Source organism: Mirounga leonina, unplaced genomic scaffold (genome assembly GCF_011800145.1).
Source record: "Mirounga leonina isolate KUSES-001 unplaced genomic scaffold, KU_Mleo_1.0 Mir_178, whole genome shotgun sequence".
Lineage (NCBI taxonomy): Eukaryota > Metazoa > Chordata > Mammalia > Carnivora > Phocidae > Mirounga > Mirounga leonina.
This window is the reverse complement of record NW_023270464.1, coordinates 28,362,846-28,383,554: the sequence shown is the minus strand read 5'-3', so window position 1 is coordinate 28,383,554 and position 20,709 is coordinate 28,362,846. Positions and strand designations below refer to the sequence as shown.

The window sequence follows — 20,709 nt, the reverse complement described above, 5'->3', positions numbered from 1 at the left end:
TTGTTTCCGGCCGCAGCCAGGAGACGGAGGGGTACGGCCGTGCTCAGGGTGTCTTTGTTACTTATTCTTAAGCGGGCTCCGTGGCAGCATGGAGCCCACAGTGGGGTCGGTCTCGTGGCGCTGAAGTCATGACCTGAGCTGAGACCAAGAGTTGGGCGCTTGCCCAGCTGAGCCACCCCGGCGCCCTTCAGGGGGTCTCTGCAGCGTACCTGGGGAGTGAAGTTAGGAGACACAGGTGTGGTCTTTGGTGCTGCTGGTACGCCCTGTGCCTTACATCCCCACGTTCTCATCGCATGGTTTTCAGTGATGGTTCCAGCCTAGCGCTCTCCTGAGCCCGAGACTTGGTACCCAGCTGCTGACTAGATGATTCCATCTTGGATGTGCTGTAGCCGCTGCTCTAACATAGTCCAGAACTGCTTTACGCCCCCTCCCTCCATTTCCTGTTCTGCTTAATGCTCCCTCCAGCCTGGTCAGTTCAAAACTTACTGCTTTCGCTCAGTCGTCCTTTACTTCTCACTGCTTTTGGTTCAGACCTGTTTGTCTTACCGTGGACTGCGGGGAGAAGTCCCTGACTGGTCTCCCTATTTGCAGTCTCCACTTGAAGTTCTGCGTAGGCCCAACAACCTCTGGCAGGTTCTTGAGAGGGGACCACTGCACAAGAATTACACAGAGAACTTTGATCAAAGTAAAATTCCTGGGGCTGCCCGGGAAGGGTCTAATATGTCTGGTGAAGCTTGAAAATCTGCAGTTCTAAAAACTCCAAGAGACTCTTGGTCAGATTTGGGAATCCTTCTTTCAGGATAAAGTCCAGACTTCGTAACATGACACGTAAGGCACTCTATGATCTGTGTAACTTTGATTTCCACTTTTATACGTTTACCCTGTGCTCCAGTGATGGCGAATTATTTATATTTAAACGGTAGGTAGTCTGATGGTGTCACCTTGTCATGTTTCTATGCTTTGTACCAGTTGTTTCCCTAGTAGCTCATCATTCACTCCTATTGCATATGAAGATAACATAGGAAATCCAGTAGATTGTGCAAAACTACTTGCTTACATATCAGTGTCCCTTTTTCTAATGGTGCACAAGTAGGTATGTGAAAGACTGGGTATAAATATGTTGAAAGTGAATATATAGATTTGCTTTAGATAACTTAATGTTGAAGGTTTGTAAGTTGTCAGTTTTTTTAAAAGTAGCAGTAATTTTTTAAAATGGTGAAAACCTTTATTGCCCTATAATTTTTGAAGAGTTGAGCTGGGGCGCCTGGGTGACTCAGTGGGTTAAGCATCTGACTTTGGCTCAGGTCAAGATTTCAGGTTTCTGGGATCAGCCCCCTTCAGGCTCCTCGCTCATTGCTCAGCTCTCCGCTCAGGGGGGAGTCTGCCTCTCCCTCTCCCTCTGCCCCCACTGTCTGTGTGTGCGCGCGGCTCTCAGTAAAAAATGTTGAGCTAGGGGCGCGTGGGTGGCTCATTCGTTAAGCGTCTGCCTTCAGCTCTGGTCATGATCTCAGGGTCCTGGGGTCGAGCCCCGCGTTGGGCTCCCTGCTCGGTGGGGAAGCCTGCTTCTCCCTCTGCCACTCCCCCTGCTTGTGTTTCCTCTCTCGCTGTGTCTCTTTCTGTCAAAAAAATAAAATCTTAAAAAATGTTGAGCTAGTAGGTCGCTTTAATAATTTTAGAGCTGAAAGAGCGATCTGTGGTGGACTACTTTTGTTAACCTTTGGGTCTGATGAAATCCAAGGGGGCTGAAAATAATGTGCAAGAAATTCATTTCTACGATAATCAAATGTAGTCTTCAGGTACTGCCAGGAATTAACAGCCTGTTTTGTCTGAGGAGCTGAGTTGGCTTCCAGGTCTTAAGTCGTGCAAGTCTTAATTTTAAGTTCGACATAGAGTGTGATTTCCAAAAGTTGGAATTCTTATTTTACTTGACCAGTAAAAGGTTTGGAAGCAGAAATAATAGGGAGAGCATAAGGTCCTAAATATGGAAATATTTTAGGGGCACCTGGGTGACTCAGTTGGTTAAGTGTCCGACTCTTTTTTTTTTGTAAAGGATTTATTTATTTATTTGACAGAGAGACAGACAGCTAGAGAGAGGGAGCACAAGCCAGGAGAGTGGCAGAGGGAGAAGCAGGCTCCCCGCTGAGCAGGGAGCCTGATGCGGGGCTCGATCCCAGGACCCTGGGACCATGAAGTGTCCGACTCTTGATTGCAGGTTAGGTCCTGATCTCAGGCTCCTGGTATGGAGCCTGGCATCAGGCTCTGCACTTAGTGGGGAGTCTGCTTGAAGATTCTCTCTTTGCCCCCCCCACCCCCCGGTGGCGCATGTGCGCGTGTTCTCTCTCAAATAAATTTTAAAAAAGGAAATATTTTAGGGCGCCTGGGTGGCTCAGATGGTTAAGCGTCTGCCTTCGGCTCAGGTCATGATCCCAGGGTCCTGGGATCGAGTCCCACATCGGGCTCCCAGCTCAGCAGGGAGCCTGCTTCTCCCTCTGACCCTCTCCCCTCTCATGCTGTTTCTCTCTCGCTCGCTCTCTAGAAAATAAATAAAATCTTAAAAAAAAAAAAAAAGGAAATATTTTAAAAATTGTATTCTGAGATACACTTTGAAAAACCCAAATCCTCCCAAAAGGTAGATATTGTAGAATTTTATTGGCTTAACAGGTGATAGATGATTTGATGGTCTAAATGGATTGACATTCTAATCAGTTGTTTTTTGCTGTTTACATTGCATACTGAGCTGCTTTTGTTGCAGGGTACTATTGAGGTTTGATCCGAGGTATTAATCTGTACATGGCCATACTCCCCTGGTTTTGCGAGGAATACATGCGAGTACAGATGTGATGGTTCTCACATGTGACCCTTAGATCTGAAGAGAAATTACAATTAACTCGATATTTTTTTTTTATTTTTACAGGTGAACGAGTGCTGTGCTTTCATGGGCCTCTTCTTTATGAAGCAAAGGTACGAAACCTGTTTTCTTTTGAGAAGTTAGCTGAAATGACTGATTAAATGATTCTTGAGCATCAGATTTCAGTGGTTGGTAGGAAGAGAGTTAGTTGCCTTTTTCACAGATTGGTAGTCCATAGCGTCCGTCACGTCATCTTCTCTTACTTGCCGAGGGGGTCAGATACAGCATTGCCACCTTGCCATTCACCTTATGACCTGCTGAAGGCCCAGCAGCTGGAAGGAGCATTTGAGGGGAAAGGTAAAAGACTGGTTGGTTGTGGGAGCAAGTTGTATGTGTAGTTAGTGACTTGTGAGAAAATACTGCCAAAGTCCGTTTTGGATGTGAATATAGTATGCTGAGTAAGCCCTGAGCTAACTTGACTACGTTAAAGATCAAAGTGAACGTTAAAAATGTGAGGACATTTAACTTTATTTGTTGGTTTGTCTGTCAGAGTTTGAATGCTAGGGGCTTCCTTTCCCCTGTATGGGGTGTGCTCCTGTTGTCAGAACTGATTGTACATTTAGCCAGAGGTAAATGAGATGATAAATTCCCCAGTAAAAAGTGTTTTTAGTATTTCTGGGAACTTTTGGCGCAAATATGTAAGGTGTAACTGTTTTTAATGCTTGTAATTTTTAAAAACGGTATACAAAACAATACAGCATTTAGTTAAATACAGTTCCTACAGCATTCTTGGTGAGTATATGCGTGAAAATGGTCTTAACAGTCTTGAAGTGCCCGTGTGACCAAATAATAACCATTTTCACTATTTTTCAGTTGCTTTGAATACATAGATTAGATACGTGTTTTTCAAGTTCTAAAATGACTGAATTTGGATTTATGGAGAATCTGTTAACCTTGTGTGTATGTACATCTCTCAGTGATGCATACTAACACTGCTTGTAAGTAAGTTGTGAGTTCTGTTGATCATTTATATTCCTGCATATTATTTTTGTTGTGTCAACTCCGCTGACCTGACAGGTTTTTTTTTTTCCTCTGGCAGCAGAAACTCCAGTGAACAATTTTTAAATGGCTGTTGGAATAGCTTAAACTATCCTGGTTCTCTTGGTTTGCTCAAGATAAAGACTTTGGATAGTGATCACTTGTCATAGTCGATAACTTCCTCTAATCATGCATTCTAATTGTTTAGGCCACTTTTAAGAAGAACATAAAATGTTTTCCATGTATAAATTGGCTAGTTGCTAATACTCTGCAGCAAAACCGTTTATTGCCTTCCATAAGTTAATGACACTTTTTAATGGTACGGTATAAATAATTTTCTTTAGCTGAATTTGTTTTTGAAATACGTAATGGCTTCTGACTGGTAGAAAGTGCAAACATGGCTTCCGTTAGCTGTTCTTGGAGAGCTCATAATTGCATCCACTGATTTAAAGCTCAGGGTGACCTCTTATGATGGGTTTTCTGCTTTGCTGGACTAGCTCCAGCAGATGGTGACTTTGAGGCAGTTTTATGACTGTTGATGTATGTGAATGAGAAGCTTGAACACTCTTCTTTGTGACCGTCACATTGTGTCGTGCTCGTTTTGGCCACCGGAGTTTGAGTGGAGTGTCTTAAAGATTGTATACCTGAAAAGCATACAGGTGGTCATCTTTTTCAAAACCTATTTCTGAGTGAATTTTTTCTTTTTTATTTCAGTGTGTAAAGGTTGCCATAAAGGACAAACAAGTGAAATACTTTATACATTACAGTGGTTGGAATAAAAAGTGAGTATTAGTATTAGATCTTTAAAAACAATGTTTTATTACAAGGTAGGCTGTGTCACGTGTGTTGCAAACCTACGCCTCTGAATTCTTGTACGGTTTTAACGTATTTCGTGCATCAAAGCAAGGGTGAGACGTTTGTAGTATGGAGAAGGTAGTAGAAACTAGGGTACGTAGCCGTTACATTTTAAAATCTTTGGATTATTTCTCGTGCTCTAGTATAATGTCCAGTAATTGTTAGTCAACCAACTACTTTTTTTCTTGGTTTAGTACATTTTAGGACAGCTTTAGTTTTTTGCCTTAGCACAAACTCAGTTACTATATATGTTACTGCAAACAGTTATACTCAGAGCTAGTTGGATTTTTCTGCCTAAAAAAGGAGAAAGGATGAGCATGTTTGATTAGGAAGTAATGACCAACTTATGTTCTGAACTTTGGTAACATAAATGTTGGCAGAGAGTGATTTCATGTGTTCATTTTTTAGAATATGGTTTAATACGGATAGAAGAATTTAATTACAGAACCTAATTTTTCACCTGGAAGAGTTTAAACCTTTTTTTTTTTTTTTTTTTTTTTTTAAAGGAGTGGTGTATTGATCCATTGCCAGGAGTGGACAGTGGTCATAGATTGAACATATTCTAGAATATCTAGCCAGTGGAGTTCTCTTTTTCAGTGATGACTCTTTCTCCTTGGGACCCACAAATATCATGTCTAATAATTTATTCATTTTTGGTGCTTGAAATAGAAGAACCTATAATTTTTACTGTGAGAGGTTTTAAATTACTTTTATTAGTGGTGTTTTGTCGTTCAAAGATTGCCAGAAAGTAGTTCTTCCGGGGTTGTTTGCTAGCAACTTTTAAGGCTTTGTGTCTCCTGAGCTGTGCTCTGGTGTCTGGTTCCCCACGTGAGTAAGCCATCGGATTGGATGAGCACTCTAGTGCTATGGAAGAAGGTATTCTCTGACTCTCACTGGCCCTGTGATTTTGGTGGTGTTTAGGTGACCCAGTTTTATTTTTTTAGAAAAATTTTTCACAAAGTGCTTTTAGCTAAGAAATACCAGACCCTGGGGCGCCTGGTGGCTCAGTCATTAAGCATCTGCCTTCGGGTCAGGGCATGAACCCAGGGTCCTGGGATAAAGCCCCACATCGGGCTCCCTCCTCCGCGGGAAGCCTGCTTCTCCCTCTCCCACTCCCCTGCTTGTGTTTCCTCTCGCGCTGTGTTTCTCTCACATAAATAAATAAAATCTTAAAAAAAAAAAAAAAATACCAGACCCTTCACTTTTCTTCCATTAGTATAGTTGTAGAAAGGTGGACATCTAAAATGTGTAAAAGCACATTCCTTGTGATTTTTTTCCCCCACTTAAATTATTTCTCATAATGACAGATAGGATTTTAAATATTGAGAAATTGGGAAAACCATAGGGAAAACTATCCTTTTGTCTTTTACAAATAAACTATGATTTTAAATGTGATTTCTTTAGTATCTAAATTATTTCTAATATCCAGGAAAGTTCATCGTATGGCTCCTGGTGTGTATTGTAGATTTCTCTATTTAAACTGTATTTCAGTCTTAGATTTATTGTACATGCGGATACTCTGTCAGTATTGGGTAAAGTTGAGAGCATTACGATACAATAAGAATCTCCATTCTCTACAGGTAATAAAATGTCTCATTTGTGCATATCATGTGTGGGAAAATTAACGTCCATCCAGGAAATCAAAAGAAAAACAGCAAATTCAGGATACAGGATTGCTTCCCTCCCCATTTACTCTTGTAAATAAGTGTTTTAGGATTTCATCTTAATAGCTGTGAACACACAGGTTTTGTGCTTAACTCTTTTATGTGCAATATTTTGTTTAAAATTACAGGTAGATGTGTACAGCTTAAAGACTTGGGTTTTGAGTGGCATTTGTAGCTTATAAGAAATTATGAAAGTGTCAAATGCTTGTATTTCCTGATTTTACGACTTCAAAATAACGTTTTTTCCTTTGTTAGAATTCAGTAACACAAGTAAAATGATAGGCTGCATAGATTTGTTTTCAGCTACTTTTATGTACTGATTCCTTGGAAAAAATTTAAAAATGGCACTGAACTTTGGAGATCTTTAATATCTTTTAGATGTATTGAGGATATTAATGAACAAAGATGTATTTTTTGTAGGTGATTTGGGATGTAGATCAATATACGTAATTTTGAAAAATTCGATCTTAGTATTTAGAGAAGGCTTTAAATAAACCCCATTTTGAAATGGGGAAGAGTTACTCAAATGCCCAGCAAGTGTGTTATATTTATATTTAGTACTGTGTAAGTAATGCCACAGATCACTGTGATGTTGGAATTTATTGACAAGCTACCTTTAGAAAATTCTGAACTTATGCTTGTGACCTGTGAAAATTTCTGAATGTCTGGCCTTCAGTTACTACCCTAGTAGTGATGTTCCTCAGAGCAAAAGATATTTCATCTTCCTGTGGTTCAGCAAGGGTTTTCAGCTTCTGACACATAAAGGAAACTCTGGAATTGATTTGGTTTTTGTTATTTTTTAATTAAAAAAAATTTTTTTGAGTAAATACTATGCCCAGTGTGGGGCTTGAACTCACGACCCAGAGATCAAGAGTCACATGCTCTACTGACTGAGCCATCTGGGCACCCCTTGATTTGGTTTTTAGATCAAAGTGCTTATGTAGATGTATTTTATATCAGAGTGGGAAGGGATTTGCAGGGATCTAAAATGGAGCTTTGTGGTAAATAAAAATTTGACAGCTCCCCTTAATTTAGAGAGAATGGGAATAGATACAAGTAGATATATAAATAAAAATAAGATTCTCATTTTGAAAATGGTTTGTAAGGTATCTTATTTTTGGAAAGTCATACAACAAAAGCCCAATCTCCAAATTGGAGTTTTTTAAACTTCAGTAAATATATAAATATTTTCAAAAGCACAATAGATAATATATTTCTAAATTTTCAAACTCCTTATTGGAACTTGTTGACACAGACATTTAAATATTCCATTTGTAAATAAATCTTAATAAAGCTTAAGCTAAATTCTGCACCTAGTTACTGAGATTACTTTGTACTATGCTGTCTGTATCAGAAGTGCTGTGAGGCCCAGGCGCTCTGAAAAAACTTTGAAGACACGTGAGGATATTGTAGCCCTTTTTCCTGTTCCTGAAGGAGCTCCCTCAGTACACCACCCCCTCCTGACCTCTAGGTAAATGCATGTTTTGAAGTTTTCTCTAGGAAATCATGTTGAGGATTGCTTTTTAATTATTTATTCTCCTTTTGGCTATCTTATGTAAGAGGTCAGAGGTGGGAAATCATTAAATGAAAGATTTTGCTTTGAGGATACATCTAATTGTGTCACTAAAGGAGCTCCCTCAGCAGGAGAAAAGTGTCACTTTGCATGAATAGTTCAGCATTCCCTAAGAAATACCTTGTTTTTGTTTTCCCCTCTGGAGAAGAACCACATCAGAAATCTTGAAGGAGCTTTTTTAAGGGCCAGAATGCTTAAGCAACTAGATATTTTTAGAGTGGTTGGTTCTACCTTTTGATGTTTAAAAAGCCATCTCTCTGGTTATGTCTTGGAAGTGCATTCATTCATGAGTGAGTGAAGGTTGAGGATGATGTAGTCTGATAAACCATCTGATAATGGTTTGATCTACAGTCTTAGCTGAGTTGGTCTGGATGTTGTTTGAGTGTGGTAGACCTAATCATGTTCCTGACCTACCTTGAGTGTATTTTATGTCAGACTCCTGACTATTTTACATGTATTATTTAATTTTTGTAACAATTCTGTAAAGGTAGGTATAGTTAACACTCATTTTACAGGTGATGAAAATCATGCACAGCTAGTTCTGTAACTTTGCTATTAATTTACACAGTATTAGCTTTTGATGGACTCTTTCATTTTTTTTGGAAATTAAAATTCTTTAAGATCTCTTTATTCTGTAAGGGTAGTTGCTTAGGGACTCTCTAAGTGCCATGCTCTTAAGTCATTTGAAGAAAGGATTTGAATAATCTGTTTTTATAATCTGGCGGTTAAGATTTGGAATGCTGCTTTTGAAGATATGAAATGTTTACTTCCTTTATAGAACAGATTTTCATTTTAGTTGAGAACGGATTTGTAGTCCTACTAAATTTTTGTCAGAGAAATCCGAAGTCTTGCCTCTTAGATCTCTAAAAAGTAATTGGTGGACAAAGTCTGAATAGTGGTAAAAATAATTTTGAATGATAATTGAACTTTTGTCTTTTTCAGTTGGGATGAATGGGTTCCAGAAAGCAGAGTACTCAAATACGTGGATACCAATCTGCAGAAACAGCGAGAACTCCAAAAAGCCAATCAGTAAGTTTGTTTTGCAGCGTGAATAGGAGGAGAAATGTCTGCAAATTAATTTTGGGAAATGGAATGAATACTAGAATCATATTGGCTCCCCACCTACAAAATGATTCTTGGTACCTGTTAGCTGCTGTGTTGGGGCTTGAAACTTCAATCAGGGAAGCCTTTCCCAGAAAAAGGAAGTAGATACCGGTCATTTCTTGAGTCTGTCCATAGAGTTAGATAGAAGACAGCAAGTCCTGTAGTTGCAAACTCACTGTGATCTCCTTACCTCCTAGGCTCTGTGGGAGTTAGACTTGGGAAGGGGGTGTGGGGCCTCAGTTTGAGTATAAATTTCAGATGGAATCAAGCTGGCACAGTTTATTTTTCCACGTGAGTACTCATTTAATGACAACCACTGACATTATTTTTGAAGGGAGCAGTATGCGGAGGGGAAGATGAGAGGGGCTGCCCCAGGAAAGAAGACGTCTGGTCTGCAACAGAAAAATGTGGACGTGTAAGAAGCTCCATCTTCGCTTTAATTTTGTATATTGTTTTATAAGTGAGATTCAAACTCAGTACTCATTATCATGTATTAGGGTTTATTGAAAATGGAAACTGGAACGTTTTAACTTGAAAAACGCCAATGAGAATCCCGCTCTCAAGTGTTGGGTTGTTGAAAATACGTAATAATTACATATTAATTCCTTAATTTCCTTTAGCAGGTTTTCTGTACCACCTCGCCCCCTTTTTTATTATGGTGAAAAATATGTAACATAAAATTCACCGTTGAACTCATTTTTAAGTGTGTAATTCAGTGGCATTGAGTACATCCAGAACCCTTTTTAAGGTGTGTTTGTGTGTGTGTGCATGTATGTGTTTTCTTTTACAAATAGAGTATTATCAGTAGAACACAAGTCTTAAGATATTTTGGGGGCAGATTTGCTCTTTTGTTTAACTCTTCTTTTGAAACCCGTGGTAAGAATGTGTGAGATGTTAAAGTTTCAAATTACCCACCCACCCCGGTGGGGGGGGGGGGCATTTCTTGTCGTTAACTCTTAAGATTTAGAACATCTTGGTAATAAAACCTATGTGTGGAAGTCATGCACAAATGACAGATCAAAAACTTTTATTAGAAGATCATTTTATTTTTTGTGACTTGATTATTTTCATTTAAAAACAGGTAGTTTAGGGGTGCCTGGGTGGCTCGGTTGGTTGGGCAGCTGCCTTCGGCTCGGGTCGTGAATCCTGGAGTCCCAGGATCGAGTCCTGCGTTGGGCTCCCTGCTCAGTGGGGAGTCTGCTTCTTCCTCTGACCCTCCCCCACCTCCTGCCCTCTCATTTTCTCTCACTCGCTCTCTCGTGAATAAGTAAAATCTTAAAAAACAAACAAACAAAAAAACAGGTAGGTTAGGGGGCGCCTGGGTGGCTTAGGTACAGTCTACCTTTGGCTCAGGTCATGATCACAGGGTCCTGGGATTGAGTCCTGCATCGGGCTCTCTGCTCAGGGGCAGTCTGCTTCTCCCTCTCTCTCTGCCTTTCCCCTTGCCTTTGCTCTCTCACTCTCAAATAAAATCTTTAAAATAAAAAAAGATTTAAAAACAGGTAGTTTAATAAGTGGTCATGTTCTTGTCAAAGGATCAAAAGTGACAGTGTTCTAAAATAGGATTTATTGAGGAGAAGTTTGTATGTTTTTCCTCAGAATTACATCGTATTGCTTTAGAGTTGGTGGTCTGCCTTTACTACCTAAACATGAGATGTTAGTCATGAAGGGAACTAGGCAGTGGAAGGTTGACCTTTGTCGAGCTGATATTTGATAGCCAAGGGGTGGGTGTGCCACTGAGGGCGGCCTGTAGCTTTCATTAAAAAGCAGTAACAAATTATGCCGTTCTTTGGAAAACTGCCATGTAGTAGTAGTCATTAGGATTTTAATAGCAAGTGAGTCTTAAAAGTCAGCAACTTTCTCATTAGGGAGAATATGATGGATTTTTATCGATAAAATACTTTTGATTTAATGTTAATCCTTTCTCGTGTTAAAAGTTGGTGTAGAAAATTAGTCTAGTAGTAGGCTTAAAAATTATTTGTATTTGAATATAAAGTGTTGTACGATTTCAACTACAAAAATAATGGCTCAGTAAGTATGAAGTAAAACTTTAAAACTCAATTTTCCCTTCCTGGAGAGTGGGGTCCTCTTCAAATTTATTGGCTCCTGGGTCTTTTGATGAGGGATCTTGGGTCTTTTGGGTCTTCTTGTTATTAGGTAGGATAAGATATGTTCTAGGCTCACCTGGTACATTTTCTGCCCTAAGACATGGAACTTCCTTTTTTCTCCAAGAGCCTTTATTAATGGGAAAGATGACGTTTTGTGGAGATCATAATCTGAGTGGTTAGAGAAAACATCAAGTAATTTTATTTTTTTAATATATTTTATTTATTTATTTGACAGAGACACAGCGAGAGAGGGAACACAAGCAGGGGGAGTGGGAGAGGGAGAAGCAGGCTTCCCGCCAAGCAGGGAGCCCGATGTGGGGCTTGATCCCAGGACCCTGGGATCGTGACCTGAGCCAAAGGCAGACATTTAACCGACAGAGCCATCCAGGTGTCCCTGGAATGGCTTTTCTTAAGAATGACTTAGGATTTTGGGGTGCCTGGGTGGCTCAGTTGGTTAAGCGACTGCCTTCGGCTCGGGTCATGATCCTGGAGTCCCGGGATCGAGTCCCGCATCGGGCTACCTGCTCAGCAGGGAGTCTGCTTCTCCCTCTCCCGCTCCCCCGTCTTGTGCTCTTTCTCTCTCTCACTCTCTCTCTCAAATAAATAAATAAAATCTAAAAAAAAAAAAAAAAAAAGAATGACTTAGGATTTCAGTTATTCTTTAAATTGAATCTAACAGCTGATGTTTTGACTATATAATACTAAGTCATAGGGCTAAGACAACACCAGGCAGTTTATTGTAGGAAATCTGTTGCCTAGTTTGAGAAACTAGCTTGCTTGTTTAATTAATATAAGTGAGAAGGTTGAAGCAAGAAGTCTTGTGAGTCTTTACTGCTATGATTCATTGAAGTATAGTTTATAGATTTCAGAGTTAGGGTCAGCTGTCAGTGTTTTTTCTTTAATTTTGTGGTATAGGATGAGTGGGTAAGGAATACGTGTCAGGGCTCTAGGTTTCTCTTGGTCCCCACCTGTTTTTAACATGTATAAGTAAAAGTTCATGGTTTAATCTGACCCAGAAATACTGTCCAACAAGTACTTGTGTTCCAGAAGTTAAACTTGGAGAAACAGGAAAAATCTTGTACGTTCAGATGGCCAGATTTTTGTACTTATCCCTAAACATAAGTTAATTTGAGTTGTAAAATGAATCTCATGCTCTAAATTAGATCAGTACAATTAATAAGATTTATAAATGTTTTTTTTAAAGCAGTAGAAGAGTCAGCCTACTCTGGTGTTCTGGTTTGGTCCCACCAGATGTAGCCCATAGTCGTGGGCTTTGCACATGATTTTCTTGTATTCTCTAAATATTTGTGTATGAAATTAAAATGAATAATTTACTGTTTGCTAGTTTGTAAATATACATGAGTTAAGTTGCAGTTAGAGATGATGACCAAGAGGAAGGAGACATTAGCTTAGTTCTGTGTAGGGGAAGAAAAGAGTATTAGGTGTAGAAAAGGACAGAATATCCATTTGAGAGAAGTACAGGGAGACAGACAGTGGCCCCTGAGGGTGGAGGACACACATGTCCCATCAGGTTCTCGGACTGAGCTGATGGGGTTGCTTGAACTTGGAAGTTTGTTTGGGTAGAACTAATAATGTAAGATTCTTATAAACTGTATAACATATGCTGTAAACTTGTAAATCAGTAATATCATGGAAGTATCCCAGCGTGGTTTTGGTTTAGTTTTGTATTATATGGAGGGAGGTGTGAATTTAGCCAACTATCAGTGAAAATTCTTGTCTGAGCAGGAAACTAATTCACAGCCTGGTCTTACCATCCAAGGCAGTATTTCTTTATGAACTTAACTCTGGTAAAAGGGAACTTACTTATTAGCAGTAATCACTTATTATTCTTTCCCTTTTCTTCCCTTCTCCTTTTAGGAAAACCAAAAAGAACAAACAGAAAAGTAAGAATATTAAATTTGTTTTAAAAGTATTTTATCTTTACAGCATTTACATTTTGAAATTAGTATTAAGTGTTAAAATTTACAGAGTCTTTAGAGTAAGCATATGTTTGTTGGTCATGTCAAAGATGAATCACAGCAACATTCTCCAGAATCCAGTATATAGTAGTATAGTACTTGGGTAGTAGAGACCCAGCTTTGATACTGTTTTAACATGGGGAAACCTGTGTCATGTTTAGTCTTAATGATTGAGAAGATAATATTTTTTAATAAATGTAAGATCTTGTAAATGTTGCCTTATGCTAAGTGTTTGGTAGAACTTTATATTTTTGGTAGAACTATGATTCTTTACGGTAGATTTGAGTAACTCCTGTGTAATGGGAAAATGAAAACAGTGGGGGTGTCATGAGACTGTTTTCCTTACAAGTTTCTCCTATGTGAAGCTGAAAATCTCCCTCCTTCTCCTGAATCTGTGCAGCACCTGGAAATGGGGACGGTGGCAGCACCAGCGAGACCCCTCCGCCTCCTCGCAAGAAAAGGGCCCGCGTGGATCCCACTGTGGAGAATGTGAGTATCTCCTCAACTTTATGAATCGCATTTTAGTATTTGTAGTTTGTGCAATAAAACAGAACTTGAGTCTCGAAAACACTGTTAATTTGGTTAACTACTGAAATGAAAATATTCCTCTTCTTGGATAAAGGGGTTTTTTAAATACATCTTTATTTATTTCACTTGTAGCTCTGAATATGTCCCTGCTATGTATATCCTCCCCAGCTCATCATCAGATACTTGTTTTCAAGCTCTGTTGATGTACAGAACTTAATATTTCATTGATGTTCGACTGTATAGACTTACCAGTTCACGTTAAACGGTTTAATATGTCCCATGATGACTTAACAAACCCATAAAAAAACCCCACAAAAGCTTTATCCGTTCTACATATATGTGTGTGTATGTGAGTTTAGAATTTCTCTAAGTGATAAAATGTCTTATTTCTAATTTCCAAAGTTAATGAGTTTGGAAGTGGGTTTTTTTTTTTTTTTTTAATATCTTACTTATTTGAGAGAGAATGAGAGAGAGTAAATGCTGTAAATGCACAAGATGGAGGAGGATCAGAGGGAGAAGCATACTCCCTGCTGAGCAGGGAGCCCTATGCACGGGACTCGATCCTGGCTCTCCAGGATCATGACCTGAGCCGAAGGCAGTCGCTTAACCAGCTGAGCCACCCAGGCGCCCTGGAAGTAGGGTTTTAATTTAATTTTAATGTACTGACAGTTTATATTTTTGAAGCCGAGATTAGAAAACTTAGAGTGCTGTGTTCTGAGAATTGGCAACTTTGGGCAGTGATTAAAGACTTCATTAGGAGTCCGTACATTTAATTTTATGTATTAAAGAAGTAGTTTCAAGGTAGTCATACTTGGAACAGTCCTTGGATATCAACAATAAATATGAAAATACCGTTAGAGTGCACCAAGTCTGAGTGCTCATTTGCAGAAGAAAAGAAAATGTGCTGAAGAATTTGTGCCTTCACACGAAAAGGCACTGAATAGACCAATTATCTATGAAGACCAGATTCTTATCTCCCATCAGCTTAGCTGTAGGGGTTTTTCGTGTACGAATTTTTGAATGTCAACTCTGGCAGTCCATTTGAGTACTTTAAAGAATTAATTTATGTCTTTAGTGCCTCTAAAGATTGAGTAAAGCCCTGAATTTTAGTTGTTGTTTAGTGAGAAAAGGTGGGTTTTTAATGCCATTCCCTTTTCTGTCCAGGAGGAAACATTCATGAACAGAGTTGAAGTGAAAGTGAAGATTCCTGAAGAGCTAAAACCATGGCTTGTCGATGATTGGGACTTAATTACCCGACAAAAACAGGTACCTTGAAAGCGACACAGTCATCTATAGATGTTCTAGGTAGTGTGAAACAAAGTTCTAAGGAAAAAATTGTGTAGACTTGACTATAGCAGGGGTGTGACTGATGAGTGTTATTTAATTTTTTTAAGATTTTATTTATTTTTTGACAGAGAGAGACACAGCGAGAGAGGGAACACAGGCAGGGGGAGTGGGAGAGGGAGAAGCAGGCTTCCCTCCGAGCAGGGAGCCCGATGCAGGGCTCGATCCCAGGACCCTGGGATCAGGACCTGAGCCAAAGGCAGACGCTTAACCGACTGAGCCACTAAGGCGCCCCGGATGAGTATTATTTTAATTCAGAGACTGAAGAGTGTGATCATCAGAAGGCCTCACTTGTAGAGGACTAAAACAAAGTACATATATAAAAGGCCCATGAGTTTATAGTGAGAAAAGGTGGAGAGAACACCATTTTGGAGGTTGCTAGGATAGGAAATCGTTCTGAAAATTGATAAGGACAAAGAAGCATGTGTTTCCTGTTCTACTGTCATTGAAAAGGGGATATCCTCACATAATGTTGCTACTAGTGGAATGTAACAGGAAGCACACAATAGTTCCTGCAAGGTATTCGTGGCCTCCAAAAGAACCTGAATCTCCTCCAGCTCCAAGTCTGATTACTAGTGTAAAGGAAATAGGGCATTATGAGGGACATATGTGACATCACAAGGGTGCAGCCATCAAAACCAGAATGAGGACCTTATCAGACGATGAACCAAGTTCTTAGAACAGATGGCATGGGCAGGAACGGGGGCGTATAGACTGCGTGGGGGTCAGGAGACTTCAGAGACCTCAGTCCTAGAGGCTGTGTGGAACTCATTTGGTTCTTGATTTGGTTCCGGTGCTGAACTGCTGGATTCAAACCCTGACCCTACCAGTTACTGAGGACTCAGCCTGTCTGTGTTTTAGTAGGTTCCTACCTCCCACTACTGATGTGAGGATGAAAAGAGATTTCATGTATGCTTCCAACAGGGTCTGGCACATGATCCACATACAGTAAATAATGTCAGTGTCAGGGAGGTACATTTCTACATTTCTGTGTGGTGCATTCCATAGATCGTGAGTAGAAGGAACGTGTGTCCAGCAGATGACTGGTCTTTAGAGCTGTGCTGTCCGTTATGGCAGCCTCTAGTCAACATTTGGCTATGTACTGAGATTACTAAACTAAAATTTTTATTAGTTCCTCAGCCACAGTAGCTATGTTGTAAGTGCTGAACAGCGCCATTTCCTATTTCGTAACTGTTAGGTGGTCTGTTGTTGCATTAAAGGTTTTCCAGTGTAATTTTTCTTTAAAAAAAAAAAAAATACTGTGGTATTCGTTTTTTTTTGTTTTCATAGCTCTTTTATCTTCCTGCCAAGAAGAATGTGGATTCCATTCTAGAGGATTACGCAAATTACAAGAAATCTCGAGGAAACACAGATAATAAGTAAGAACATATAAATCTTTTAAGTATACACAAAGATGTTTTTCTTTTAAGTATTCTTATTTTCAAGTAAATCCTCTGAAACGTCCACTTACTCTTAGTGCTATCAGAAACCAGCAAAATAGAATTTCATTGGTTTGACATGGGGTTTGGCTGGCAAACTTTTTTTTTTAAAGGGCCAGACAGTAAATATTTTAGGTAAAATTGAAGCTATTATGTGTAAGTGCATGTATAACCATTTAAAATACAGTTGTTTGAGAATTTTTCTAAAAATATTCTTAGCCTGAGGGCTGTAGTTAGCTTACCAACTGGTTTATTTTTGGAATTGATTTTTTTTGTTCTTTAAATCCCTTTAAAAAAAAATGTGTTCATTAAAAGTTCATTGCCATTAGTTCAGCCTTCAGTTCAAGTCCCTTGCTCTTAATTGATTGAATTAATCCCCATTTCTCAATTCTTTTCAGTGACTTGCTTTGAAAGTAAATATTTTTGTCTTTGTATCAGGGAGTATGCTGTTAATGAGGTTGTGGCAGGAATAAAGGAATACTTCAATGTGATGTTGGGCACTCAGCTACTCTACAAATTTGAGAGACCACAGTATGCGGAGATCCTAGCGGATCACCCGGATGCACCCATGTCCCAGGTGTATGGAGCACCACATCTACTGAGATTATTTGGTAATGTCCTATTTAGAAAAAAATTATTATTATAATTATTTTTTTTATTTGCGAGAGAGAGAATGAGAGAGAACACGAGAGGGAGGAGGGTCAGGGGGAGAAGCAGACTCCCTGCTGAGCAGGGAGCCCGATGTGGGACTCGATCCTGGGACTCCAGGATCATGACCTGAGCCGAAGGCAGTCGCTTAACCAACTGAGCCACCCAGGCGCCCAGAAAAAAATTATTTTTTATCCTTTGGTTTTTTATTTCTTTATCTTATTTTTTAAGATTTTATTTGAGAGCGAGAACGAGCGGTGGGGTGGGGGGAGCAGACTCCCCACTGAGCAGGGAGCCTGATGTGGGACTTGATCCAAGGACCCTGGGATCATGACCTGAGCCAGAGGCAGACGCTTAACCACCTGAGCCCCTCAGGCATCCCTGTCCTTTGGGTTTTTAATATTTTTTGTCTTTACTAATTGACATCAAGGGGTAACAGAAAATAACATAGAATATTCCATTTTGAATTTTCTACCTAAAATGTTAAATATCAAATCTGTTTAAAAGTAGAGTTTCTAAAATCACATATTTTAAAGGAGTCAGTGATTGCATTTGCTGCTCACATAACAAAAATAGTGCTTCTAGTGCTATCTCGTATGTAACTTTGACTACATTATTTTATTTACACAGTACGAATCGGAGCAATGTTGGCCTATACTCCTCTGGATGAGAAAAGCCTTGCATTGTTGCTAAATTATCTTCATGATTTCCTAAAGTAAGTTTAAAGGTGTGCTTGAAATTACAAACATGGATTAGCACAGAGTACCGAGAATCACTGATCCATCAGTGCATTATAGATAGAAGACAGACGAGAACAGAGCAGTATGTGGACGGAGGAGAGACGTCAGTGGAACAGCATGAGTGCAGGTGCTGACTGCCGCAAATGCCGGGGTGGCGTCTGACGGGATCAGCTGGCTAAGTCTTTGGAAGGAAACAATCTGATCCACACTTAACTGTCACAGACCAAAATTCTAGATTAATCCAAAGTATAAATCTAAAATAGAGACTGTTAAGATAATGATGGAAAAATGGTAGTATTTTCATTATTTTTAGAGTGAGAAAGGTCTTAAATAAATAGGGAATAATCATTTTGACTGTGTAAAAAGTTAAAAATCTGTGATTAAAAATTAGTAACAGAGAAATAGTAACAGAAGAGTTGTGATCACGGTGAGCAAAGCAGTGACAATCAGCATGGTGGGTTTCCACAGCGGTGGCAGCTCGGTGGCCTACCGAAATGGTGCAGGGTTCCCACAGTCAGGGGGTCTCTGTCGCGCTGGCCGAGATTAACCGGACTGCAGAATTGGAAAGGGCAGTTCTGGTTTCCGCAGCTTTGTGGAGGGCATTTTGGCAATGCCTGTTGACAGTTCAAATGTGCTTCCCTCGGACCAGACCGTTAACCTCTCTGGGAATTGACCCCGTAGATACGTTGAAGTGCACAAAGATTTCCAAATGCATGAAGGTGTAAAACACACGTATATAGTAATGAATTCTCAATAGCCAAGCCGCTGTTAAAGGATGTAGCTGTAAACATCCTGATGAGAAAGCTGTCCATGTTGCGGCAACTGAAAACAGCCAAGTTGCAGGAAAAGTAGGTGTGTGAGTCCCCTCATTTGTGGAGAAACGTTTGTACTCTGTGGAAAAGATCTGGAAAGGTGTGGATCCTACCAAATGGTGGATTAGTTCCTGGGCACCCTTCTGGGAGGGAAGGTTGAAGTGGTCCGTTTCTACTTCATCTGTTTCTGTATTTGAATTTTCTTAGCGTGTTACCGTGTGTTTTATAATCTCAAAACTGCAACACATGCCTGGGAATGTATGCAGCATTCTAGTCCTTGCTCTCCTGGTGATGAGGAGAGGTCCTCTCTCTGCCTGGATTTTTTTTTTTAATGAACTCAAAGTGTTGTACCGCTGAACAGTTCAGGACCCTTTGATTTTTATGGTGTTTGTCAATTTCTGAATCTGTATCTCATAGATTGAGTTTCAAAGAGCTAAAGAAAACACTAGATGTTCCTTTAGGATGCAACATCTGTTTCCTAAAAACAGTCCCAGCTCTCAAGTTGGTATTCTGAAGACAGCTATTCTTTACTGTTTGGAAATGAGGGAGTGACTCTGGACTTCTTCGTTCTTTATGCATCACTGACTGGCGTGTATGGCCCTGTGTATCTGAGTTGTAGTGACAGGGTTTTACCGTGAAGTTGCCTTTATTTTAGTATATTTTCAGAGAAACTGTGTTGTGCAGCATCTGTGCCTTGATTTAGATCAAGGTAGGATTCTCCTTCATCTTTATAACGGCTGACATTTTGTTTTCAGATACCTGGCAAAGAATTCGGCAACCTTGTTCAGTGCCAGCGATTATGAAGTGGCTCCTCCTGAGTACCATCGGAAGGCCGTGTGAGGCGAGGTGCCGGCCCTCACTTCGTTTGGATCTCTGTAAACACATTTTTGTTTAGTCCTTCTCTTGTACAAATGATGTACTTTGAAAATGTTAGTGTATAACAGAGTTGATGTTTGTTTTCTGTTTGATCTTAAACAGAGAAAATAAAAGGGGTTACAGCTCCTTTTTTCTTTTCTTTTTCTTTCATTTCAAAGTTGCTACCAGTGTATTCAGTGATGGACAACGGAGAGACGTACTGTAGACTGTTCTGTTGCCTAGTCGGCAAAGCTGCTTTGAATGCTGGTGGTTCTGTTCCTTTGACACTGCGCACTTTTATGATACGTGTCACTGCTCTGTGACAAAGGCTCTGACTCCTGGTGCCAAAGGTTCAATTCAGTGTGTATAACTGAACACGCTCATCCGTTTGTGCTCCTTTTTTTTTTTAATGGTGCTTAAAGTAAAGAGCCCATCCTTCGCAGGCCATCCATGTTGTTCCTTAGGCATTTTATCTATGCTCAGATTGTTGAAGAATGGTGGCTTGTTTCATGGTTTTTGTATTTGTGTCTAATGCACGTTTTAACATAATAGACGCAATGCATTGTGTAGCTACAGTTTTCTGGAGAAGTCAATCTTTTAGGAATTGTTTTTCAGACCTTCAATAAATTTTTTCTTTAAATTTCAAAGAGCAATGTGCTTGTGTGGATGCATTATAAAACCTTTTCGTATCTAGACAGTGATCTTTCAGGTAGGCGTTTAATTCTGTTTGGCCTTTATGGAAGGAGGTGGGTGCCTTCAGCATCAACCTCTAATCCACGAAGCTTTGGCCGTTGGTTCTTGAGTCGTGGCTAGGCAGTTAGAGATCCGCAGGACTGTTTCTCTACTTTGCCTAGATGACTTCTCTACCTGCGTGACCTCTAGCTGCCTGATTACTTGAAAGTGTTTACACCAACACGGTCACAGTGCGGGATACCGGGTTTTCTTAAGTATTCATTAACCTCTCTCCCCCCATCATGAACAGAGTGTTGACAGGTTCGCCTGATGATACGAAAGGCAGTAGTCGTCTCTGGACAATAAATGTATTAAGTAGTGGTGAGTATGTTCGTTCAGTAGTGATCTTGGTGTGGCTCCAGAATGTGATGCGCAGTAATGAGAGTAGCTGGAATAAGACGTAGGATGGACTGAATGGACGGTTCTAGTTTATGGTAAACAT

The 20,709-nt window shown here is 39.8% G+C and overlaps 1 protein-coding gene across 2 annotated transcripts; it reads left to right on the top strand.

Annotated features, from left to right (window-relative positions):
• Positions 1-2,914: 2,914 nt before the first annotated feature.
• Positions 2,915-20,182, top strand: MORF4L1 (mortality factor 4 like 1; the record flags this gene model as incomplete). 2 transcript variants are annotated; one of them, XM_035024291.1, is given in 12 exon segments in its annotated part: positions 2,915-2,961; positions 4,601-4,668; positions 7,760-7,876; positions 8,921-9,007; positions 9,417-9,497; positions 13,069-13,094; positions 13,570-13,658; positions 14,862-14,963; positions 16,332-16,420; positions 16,919-17,091; positions 17,759-17,843; positions 19,436-20,182. In XM_035024291.1, coding segments are annotated over 12 exon segments (1,049 nt in total), but the record flags the coding sequence as incomplete, so codon positions are not given.
• Positions 20,183-20,709: the final 527 nt, after the last annotated feature.